This window comes from Miscanthus floridulus, chromosome 15 (genome assembly GCF_019320115.1).
Source record: "Miscanthus floridulus cultivar M001 chromosome 15, ASM1932011v1, whole genome shotgun sequence".
Classification (NCBI taxonomy): Eukaryota; Viridiplantae; Streptophyta; class Magnoliopsida; order Poales; family Poaceae; genus Miscanthus; species Miscanthus floridulus.
Window position 1 is genome coordinate 58465450 of NC_089594.1, and position 9808 is coordinate 58475257.

At 41.5% G+C, this 9808-nt stretch overlaps 1 protein-coding gene across 2 annotated transcripts; it reads right to left on the minus strand.

Moving 5' to 3' along the window:
• Positions 1-2719: 2719 nt before the first annotated feature.
• LOC136508418 (uncharacterized) lies at positions 2720-9277 on the minus strand. 2 transcript variants are annotated; one of them, XM_066503085.1, is made up of 4 exons: positions 8991-9277; positions 8260-8365; positions 8103-8153; positions 2720-2935 (listed from the first exon to the last, which is right to left on the minus strand). In XM_066503085.1, exons 1-3 carry the CDS (start codon positions 9116-9118, stop codon positions 8136-8138), a joined length of 252 nt encoding a protein of 83 aa, XP_066359182.1. In that variant the 5' UTR covers positions 9119-9277; the 3' UTR covers positions 2720-2935; positions 8103-8135. The 2 variants fall into 2 exon arrangements, with proteins under 2 accessions (XP_066359182.1, XP_066359181.1); XM_066503084.1 differs by lacking the exon at positions 2720-2935 and adding an exon at positions 7324-7605 and having other exon boundaries at positions 8991-9142.
• Between the last annotated feature and the right edge of the window lie 531 nt (positions 9278-9808).

The window sequence follows — 9808 nt, forward strand, 5'->3', positions numbered from 1 at the left end:
GAGGGAGGCATGGATCCGGCCATCTGTTCCCCAAGGCATGTCGGATCCGGTGAGAGAGGACGCAGTCAGGAGGAGGCAGCTGCAGCGGCAGCGAGCGCGAGCCCGGGAGTCGGCAGGCGGCAGAGGACGCTCGACCGTTTCCTCCACTGCATGCTGGTACTTCATTCCATGGCCGCTGCTGCAACCATCCGACAAAACTCGATCTCATAGGTACATGTACTCACACGCCTTGCCTACTTCCTTTAGGGGTTAATGCATGGATATGCTTACAAATAATACAATAGGAAAAGGAAAACAAATCTCAAGGAGCTGTCTTAGAAAGCACTGCAGCAGAATTTATTTTACAATTAAGTACAAGGATTCATAATGTTTGCTTGTATTCATATATATAAACAAAATTTGTGAGGACATACATCACTTGTTGGAGCTCAATAGGTGATGCAATGCTATCTTCCATGAAATGTTGAAAGTGTATAAACACAGACATGACTTAACAGCCTAAGCAAGTAATGGATTGAAGTATTTCAGAGGAAAAGTAAAAATTTCATTTTTTTTTACTGCAGTAGTAGGGCGTGCAAAGATTTAGTACTGCAGAGTATGCATGTCCGCCATATTTGGAAGAAAAAAAACTAGATTCGCTACACTCCAGTTTTGCAAGAATTTTGAATGCTCGTTAATGCTGTCAAACTTATATATCTTTCTTATATCTTGGTCATGGTTTATCATGTCTTTTGTTTTGCCAAATACTGCTCAAGCAATAGCTTAGTGATACAAAAGTGGTATTCTTTGTAGCTTGCTGATTTGCTATTCTATTAACTATGCATGTTATCACCTTAAGAAAGGAGAAATCAGGTGTAGTAGTCATAATCTGTAATGGCTATTTAACTGTGGATGTCTTTTCATATAAGCTCAGTATTGAACTCTGCATGTTCTCACAAATATTACAAGTGTGATATTCGTAGCGGTCTATTTGTAGCTAACCGTCACTAATATAGTATTATATATGAGTGCTAACGGAGCAATCACAATTTAATACACAAGTACATCATTCAAGTTTGTCTCTGAATGCCTCCCGCATAACTGAACCTTCTAGGAAACGAGAAAACACTTTAGGGACACCCAAAAGTTTATGACCAGTTCAATTGAGACAGACACTTGATGTTGTCAAAAACCAAAAAAAAAAATCAAATCAACACGTCCTAACTTATTCTAAAAGCTGCAAGTAATGTTTCTCTATGGTGAGCCAAATAATCCATTACAATATTTTGTAACAGAGGCTGCAAAATGATTTTCTTATTAAAAGCTTTATGAAAAAAATAACACTACCACAAAAATGGTTCTAGGAGACATCACTGGTTAATGGAGAGAGGCACATCTATCGGCCAAAATTCATGACCAGTTCAGCTAGAAAAGACAAACAATTGATGTTGTCCAAACTGAAAAAAAATTCATCAACAAGCGAACTGAGCCCAGCTCAGTTGGTTAGGTTCCTTAGTGGTAAAATATGTTCACCTGTGTTTAAGTTCTCGACTTGGCACGGGTGCTCGTATTTTTCTGGATTTATTGCAGGGTTTAACGGCGTTGTGCTTTCAGTGGTAGGCGATGTTCCCATCGACTAGTGAGTGCTCGTAGAGGTAGGGTTTGCATACTTGTGTTCATATGTGTGAGTGTGCATGCATATTGAGTGTCTGCGTCTGTACTTATGTAATTCGCAAAAAAAATCATCAACAAGCGGGAACTCCCAACCATGAAATTAAACTAGGGTGTTTGTATGTTCATTAATTTGGGTGTCAGCTAAGAAAAATAATGATGTGTCATTTGAATTAAAGAAGAGAGGTGGAAATAATTTCTTAGGTAAGAAATTATGTCCACACGAGAATCAAGATACGAAGAGATATGATAGGTAGATGATGGAGTAACATTTGTGAATAATGTTACTACCACTATGTCGGATGAATAAATGATTAAATGACCTAAAATAAAAGTTATAGATCTCGGAAAGTTATGAAACTACTGTAAGTTGACAACTTTTTGATTTGAAATCAGCTTGTTAAGGAAAACTACGTTTGAATTTCTAAAAGTTAAAATTCAAATTTTGTAAATGACCTCGGATGGAGAAACTATCAAAATAAAAGTTGTAGATCTCAAAAAGTTATGAGACTTCGTAGTTGACAACTTTTTTATTTGAAATCATCTTGTCAAGGAAAACTACGTTTGAATTTCCAAAAAATGAAAATTTAAATTTTTTAAATGACCTCGGATAGACAAACAACAACAATGAAAGTTGTAGATCTCAAAAAGTTATGAAACTTTGTAGTTGACAACTTTTTTATTTGAAATCATCTTGTCATAGAAAACTATGTTTGAATTTCTCAAATTTGAAATTCAAATTTTGCAAACGACTTCGGATGGAGAAACTACCAAAATGAAAGTTGTAGATCTCAAAAAGTTATAAAACTTTGTAGTTGACAACTTTTTTATTTGAATTTGTTTAAGGTCCTAAATACTCATTTCAAAATCAGATGAATATAAAATGGTTATGACAGAAATCTCATTTGGCCACAAACAACTTGTAGTTGGGAGTGGTTAGGGGCCGAAGATGCAAAGCAAGAGGTCAGGGGTTCGAGCGTCCGATAGGCCAGCAAAGCGTGCTTAGGATCTTTTTAACGATCGAGTAACATGGAACACCCCATGTGGCAAATCAAGCACATATAACATCCAACATCGTGCCCAACAAACAAAGTTATTATGCTTACAAGAAATTACTAGAATTCACATAATGTATGTAATCATGGTTATCCCTCCTAGGCTCAGCTCTCGATCGCTCGAATTCTTATCGGAGTTAACTTGTAGCTCATCTCCGATTCGCCCGATCCGAGGTCAACTATGTAGCGGTGAATAGAGCAGCTACCTCACATCCACCGGACAACAACACCTGCAAAACAACTTAACGACTGCACTGTAAGTACATTTCGTACTCGTGGGACTTAATTCCAACATATAATATTTGGTGGATACATTAGGGTAATTATCAGGCATTTGTATAAGTGCAAAAAGCAATGATGTTCATTAAGAGTATGACATGCTATGCTCAACATTAGAGTTATAGTACTTATCATTATGACAAGGTGCTCATAATCCATCATTCATGCTACCATGGATATAGAAAGAAAGAACAACCGAATAGTTCCGTCCTGAAGGACTTCAAGCTTTCAAGGCTCTGCAGAGGTGTACAACTGTATCCACACGGAAAGAACAGGAGTAACCACCATACCTCGTGCACGAGGTAAGGCTTGCCTCACTTCTTCCAACCTTTCCCTAATCTGGCCCGAGTGTCCAACGAAAGGTTCGACTGGGTTCCCGGTCAATGCCCTAGACATTCCCGAGCGACTCCACCCCCCTTGCCAGTTTCACGGATAAACAGGCCGCAATTAGTTACTTGGCTTGTCGACCCCATCCACGACATGTGGTCCATACGGGTAGGTTACTTGGACTTACGTATCCCAATACATGGTCCTTACTGCTCCACGATGACCTACCCCTCGCATGAGCAAGATATTCATGTGATCATCAAGGTTATCACATTAGGGATATTATTCCTTAGCTAGATTAGTAAGAAGAGTCAAGTTGTACCCTCACTGGTTTTAGTAGTTAATTATCCAGGTGTAGCATCCTACATGCGCGAGTATGAGTTCCCTTCTCATGCTTGACTTCTATCGTTGCACAAGCAACTAAACAATAAGCATTAAGCGTTCCCATTCCCACTGTTAAGATGAGAGGCTTCTAACAGATTAAAGAGTTACTCTAAGTGTTATGAAAGAGATCATTATTCAACTCTACATGCAATGCATAACTCATAATGCGACTTGATAAGTATCCAAAGTAGGATTCATAATAGTGAGGTGTCTGCCTGGTTTTGCCGCTCGAACAAAGTCGAAGTTGTAGATGGCAACTCTCACATGTTCCTCACGCTACTCGACTCCTAAAAGAGAACGAGGATCGAGACTGAGGACTACCAAGGAAAGCTTAGGAACATGTCTCGACTTAGAGCTTGGGATAGAGGCTTCCACATATGGCTCTACTATTGCCCTTTGAAACTATGCTTGACCTAGTGTTGTTGGCTCTTTGAGTAAGCTGGTTGAGTAGTCTCACACTCTTGTGTGTTGTTGGACACTCTATCCCGGCTAACAGACACTCCACTATAATGGGTGCCGAGGTGGGTAGTCTTTAGGTTGGTTCTACTTAGGTTGTTGGGTACTCTGTGGGAACCACGGATACTCTGGTATGTTCAGGACATGGTCATTTCTAGGGTTAGCTGCTAATATCGGATGGTCCGACCGATTGACGGACACTCCGGTAGGAACTAGGTTCTCTCAGGGTTGCTGGGTTATTGTTCTCTATAATTCATCGGGCGCTCCGTCAGTGAGTGATGGACGCTTCGGATATCGGCTTGGTGCTCTTAGGTTCCCTGGTTGTGTGCCTCTATAATTCGACGGACACTCCGTCGTGGGTGGCCGACACTCCGTTGTGTCGCTCAGAAGGGAATTCAGGTTGTTGGTGGCTAGACTCAGGATTAGCAAATACTCTGTACTTTTGATGGACACTCTGTTAGTTGGGCGACAGAACCTACGCTCTTGGGTGATCTTGGGGTTCAGACCTAGATGTGCTTAGCTGTGATCTATGCATGTCCAAGATATCTCTATTATAGTTTGGGTAGCTCACTAGGCTCAAGATAGCTAGGGTTTGGGCTTGTCCTTGCTAAGTGTGGCTAGGGCTTTAGGATCGGCTTAGGGATACAAGAACTTGAGGATGAACCATGAGATTAAGATAAGACCTTAGCCCTAGGGATCTGAGAGCTTCCATGGCAACAGGTTGAAGATCCAAGCTTCCTTCACTCACACATTCTCCATCCAAACTCAGCTTGGCTTCATATGAACTTCCTCTTACAATATACACAAGAAATGGGTCAAAGGAATATCCATGAACTTGTTGGATGAATGAACTAGGTGAGAACTCCTTGGACTTACTCATATGATGGAACCACTACTAGTAAGAGATCTTCAATCTTGCACACAAATCCATGGATTAGACCATTGGGTGAAGAATCCAAGAAACTGAAGATGGTTCCTCTTGAGCTCACCATGAAGGGGTTGAGGGGTGGAGGGTGTCCATGGGCTGCCTGCTGATGCTCCCTCCTTCCTCTCCTTCATCTTCTTCAATTCTTTCTCCAATCTCTCCCCTCTCTAGTTTCTAGGGTTCTTGCTTGTTTTTGAGTGAGTAGAGAGAGAGAGAGAGAGAGAGAGAGAGAGAGTGATGCAAATGGGAGGACGAGTGAGAGAGTGAGGCTTTAGTTGAGAGATATCTTTCCCATTTTCGGGCTGACATGTGGGTCCCACCCACTTAGGTGGCAAACATCTCATTTCTCACTTTATGCTGCTACTTCGTGCTCCATCGGATGGTCCTGGTAAACTGGCGGACTGTCCGATAGTCTCTGTCTTTGCTGAATTGACTAAGTGATTAGGTGGATTGGTTATTGGTGACCAATGCATTGCATCTTAAGTAGTTCCTTGAGATTGGGTTGCTATTGATGATGTCAATGGGATGGATCCTAATTCACGTAGATGTTCCCTTCGGATTCGGATATGAGCCTGACCATGGTTATCTGAGGATTCTCACAAGGTGCTTCTATGGTTCATTGATGTTCAGGTGTCGTGTTGCATGTTGCGAGTCTTCATGGAGGGTCGATGGTTGACTCCTTTCGATGATTAAAAGGGTTGTCTAGTGTTGCAACGAACTTGGGTCGTTACAGTTATCCAGTGCGAGTCTAAAGATCAATTTCCAAAAGAGCGAACTCTTTTGCTTTGGTTCAACTAAAGATAAGAGTGAGGTTTATGCTTGAGCTATTTGGGTGTAAACAAGGGAAAATTCCTTTTGGGTATTTAGGAATACCAATGCATTATCGTAAAATTGGGAATAAAGATAGGATATTTATTGAAGAGAGATTCCAAAAAAAACTAGGAAATAAGAAAGGCAAGATGTTGTTATTTGATGGAAGGCTAGTTTTGATTAGTTCGTTGTGATGTCTTTTTGGTAATTCCTAAAGGAATCCTTAAAAAATGTTGGACTATTATAGATTCAATTTTTTTGGCAATGTGATAAACATAAAAAGAAATATAGACTCACTAAGTGGAGCATTCTGTTTTTACCAAAATGATTGTGGGGTCTAGGAATCTTGAACTTAGAAACTCGGAATAAATGTCTTCTAAGTAAATGGCCTTTTAAGTTACTAAATGAAGAGGGACTTTGGCAAATTGCGCTAAAAAAATCTGAAGAACAAAACTTTGTCACAACTAGTAAAATAACCCGACAATACACAATTTTGGGCCGGTGTAATGAAAATCAAAGAACAATTCCTAGAAAGAGGAAAATCTAAAGTTTACAATGGTTGACAAACAAGATTTTTGGAAGACTGTTCAGTAAGAAATGAGACTTGATGCTTAATACCCTTCGCTTTATTATAGAAACAAGAATGTCATAGTTTCTCAAGTATAAAGGCCCTGTCTGTTTCAGGTTGCTGAGAGCTTTAGGACCTTCCAAAAAAACAAAAAGCTCCCACGAGCCAAAAGTCCAAAAGCTCACATTGAGGAGCTTCTGGCTTCTAGCTTCCGGGAAGCTTTTTGTCTTTTGGAAGGTCGAAGAGCTGAGGTCCAAAAGCTTCCAAGCCCAAACAAACAGGTCGGACCTTCTGGGTGACCAGGCCAGGCAGGTCCAAAGCTTCATGTCATGCTAGGACTGGGTGCAATCATGGATGGGCTTTGATAAGACAGTGGTGGCCTCGTGGGCCTTAGTGTTCCCTGTTTGGCATGGCCCATTTTGCCAATACTGCTACAGAGCTTAACGCACATTCCAAAAAAAAAAAAGCTTAAGGCACATCCGCAGAAGTTTCTTGCATGCCTTGAACTCATATCATGGAACGGTTGTTTTGAAACATGTGCAGCGTATCCTCCTATTTATAAAAAAAAAAACTCGACCGAAGAAGAAGACCTTCTCACTATCATATTTATTATCAGGCCCCAGTTTCCAAAAATACAGAATTACATATATACGTATTCTGCTTGAATGACTAGACTTGGTCTATCAATTCTCTAGAACTATAGAATAATACTAAGATGAAAACGATCGATGTAAAGTGCATCATTTGTTTAGCATTTTATATACCAAAGCTTGATCGTCAATACTATCAGTAAATGGAACATGTCCAAACATATGACAATTTCCATGGGGATGCTTGATGATGTGAAGGAAAAAAAAGCAACAAAGAAGGATCCAGTAGAATTCAGTAACTGTAGTCGGACTAGGAAACATGAAGTTGGGTAAAACCCTGAATGCAAATGCTACCAGACTACTGGTGTTCATAAAATATGTATACACTTTGTTCATTTATACAACACAAACTTGAAACTGTAAAGTTGGGCGGTCTATGGGATAGCATGTACAGTATAGCAGATGGTAAAACGGATGTACATTTCACTGGCAAAATTACACAATCACAGTGCATCCTATAAGAAATTAGTCGCAATCAATTTTCTATTGGCCATCAAAAGTCTGCAAGAATGGTAGGAAGAGTATGCGAGTGAGACAAGGTTTAACACCACGTTTAAAACAAAGAGCAGAGAATAAAACTAGTACTCCGTACAGTACCTAATAAGCCAGATATCCCCTGGTTCTATGAGAACATCAAGCAAAACGTATTTTGCTACTAGAAAATTTTCAATCTATTATGATGAGAAAGAAAGTAAATGAAGAACGAAGGAACTAATCATCCTTAGATTAAGCCAATGAATTCAGCTATAAATGATCTGAAATTCAAACAGACCTGATAAATTTGCCTTTTGTTTATTCTGTATCTGAAATACCTCTCGTACCTTTTTATACTCAATTTCAGCATGTCAAATATAAGTAAATCCATAAAACGAAAACACATGCTTAGATACACAATGGCTGTTACAACTTCGCCTAGGACAGGTTCATGTAATTAAGATACCAGAGACCACATTACAGCACGGAAATGGAAGCAGATGAGCATGACTGTGCATACTTACACGCTGAGGGATGCAAATCAACAGAAATGAAAGTTATGATCCCATCTGCCACTGTACCAGTCAAAAGGTTAGAAGATTAATACTCGCAACAGAAACAAAGGAAAGTCCTGCATGGTCTTAAATTCACTCCAGCCTAGTCAGTGGAAATAATGGTTACCTTAAGAACCGGCTCTCCTCCTTGGTTTGATGTCTTGGATTCCTTCATTGCTTTCATCTGTGCTTTGGCTGCCCTTCCAGCTGCTGATTTCTCATACTCCGCCTGTCTGCAGGATGAAATAAAAAGTCACAACTAGGACCAAGCTACTTCAGATCGAATAAACTACAAGGAGTGTTATCAAACAAAGAATACTTTCCAATCCATATAGTAATAGTGTCTACTCTTTCTCCTAAAGTCTTGTGCTCTCCGATTGTGCTGGTGATTGTTTAGTTAACTTTAAGGGTCATAATGATTTCTCCCAATGACTAATGACGCTGGGCACCTGAACAGGATTCCCTATCCAAGCTAAATCAATGGCAATTGGTGCCGACTGACCAAGAGGTACGAGCAGGATCTAGGCTACCACAGTGGCACCTCTACACTACAACAGCCGAGCTCGATTCAATTCGATTCAGGAAGGAGGCCATCAGAATCTGATTCGATCGAGGGGCACTCAATCCAACGTCTTGGAGTCGGGGGTGGGGTCCAATCAAATCCCCCAATCCGATAAACCCTCAACCCGAGCGCGTCCTGCGGATCAACCCAGAGCCAAGTCAACCAATCTTTGGAAGGGAACTACAGTATATTCGTGCCCCATAACCAACGCGAGGAACGCCCCATGATTGATCTATCTAATCCTGCGCGGCCGGCCGGCGGCCCGGGAGGATGGTTGGGACTTTGAGACGGTTTACCTCCTCTGCGCGGCCTCGGCGGCCTTGGCGCGGGCGTCCTGCGACTCGCGCCGGTCCGCCTCCGCCTCCGCCCGCCGCTCCAGCTCCGCCGCCTGCGCCGACCCGCCGAAACACGGGCACTGCCCCATCCGCCTCTCTCCCTCCCTCCCTCCCTCGGTTTGCCCGTCGCTGGCGTCTGATTTCGTGGTGGTTGCTTCGTACTCGAGAGCTGCTTGCTTTGGGGATATAGTACGAAGGAATCAGGGGACGGATGCAAAGGCAGGGCGGGGAGATGTGCGCACGGGCATGCGGCAAACCCAAGCCATAAAGGAGGAGGGGGCCCTTTCGAGGTTCGTGGATGCCGCGTGGGCCCGTTAGTTTGGTTTGACCATTGAATTGAACGGCCTACTGTTGGTTTTTAGTTCCGAAAAAACAGAGGATATATACATCAATTCGGACCATCCGTTCCTAAGCACGCGGTTTTTAGCATTTTTCTTTTACAACAAATCAGCATAAGTATCACCGTAAGCTAAATTTTAGCGAAACAAACAGAGCCGAACAAGCTTATGTGATCTCATAGAATATTATATATTGATTAGATGAAAAACTTTGGCTAAAATACATAGAAGTCATAATCGGCCTGTTCGCCGGTTGGTTTCTGGGCTGATAAGTCCGGCTGGTACGGGTTTGTTGTGAGAGAAAAATACTGTTAGCTGACTGATAAGCTTTGACTAAAATCAACAAGCCAACAAGCTGAATAAACTTGACATGCTGATTTGCTACTCGAAGCACACTAACACACACTCATACTACATAATGTGCACCACCTAGACACACTC

Coding starts and splice junctions, on each gene's coding strand:
- LOC136508418 (XM_066503085.1), bottom strand. CDS start 9,118: ATGGGGCAGTGCCCGTGTTTCGGCGGGTCGGCGCAGGCGGCGGAGCTG. Junction 8,366..8,990: donor GCCGAGGCCGCGCAGAGGAG/GTAAACCGTCTC, acceptor TTCATCCTGCAG/ACAGGCGGAGTATGAGAAAT.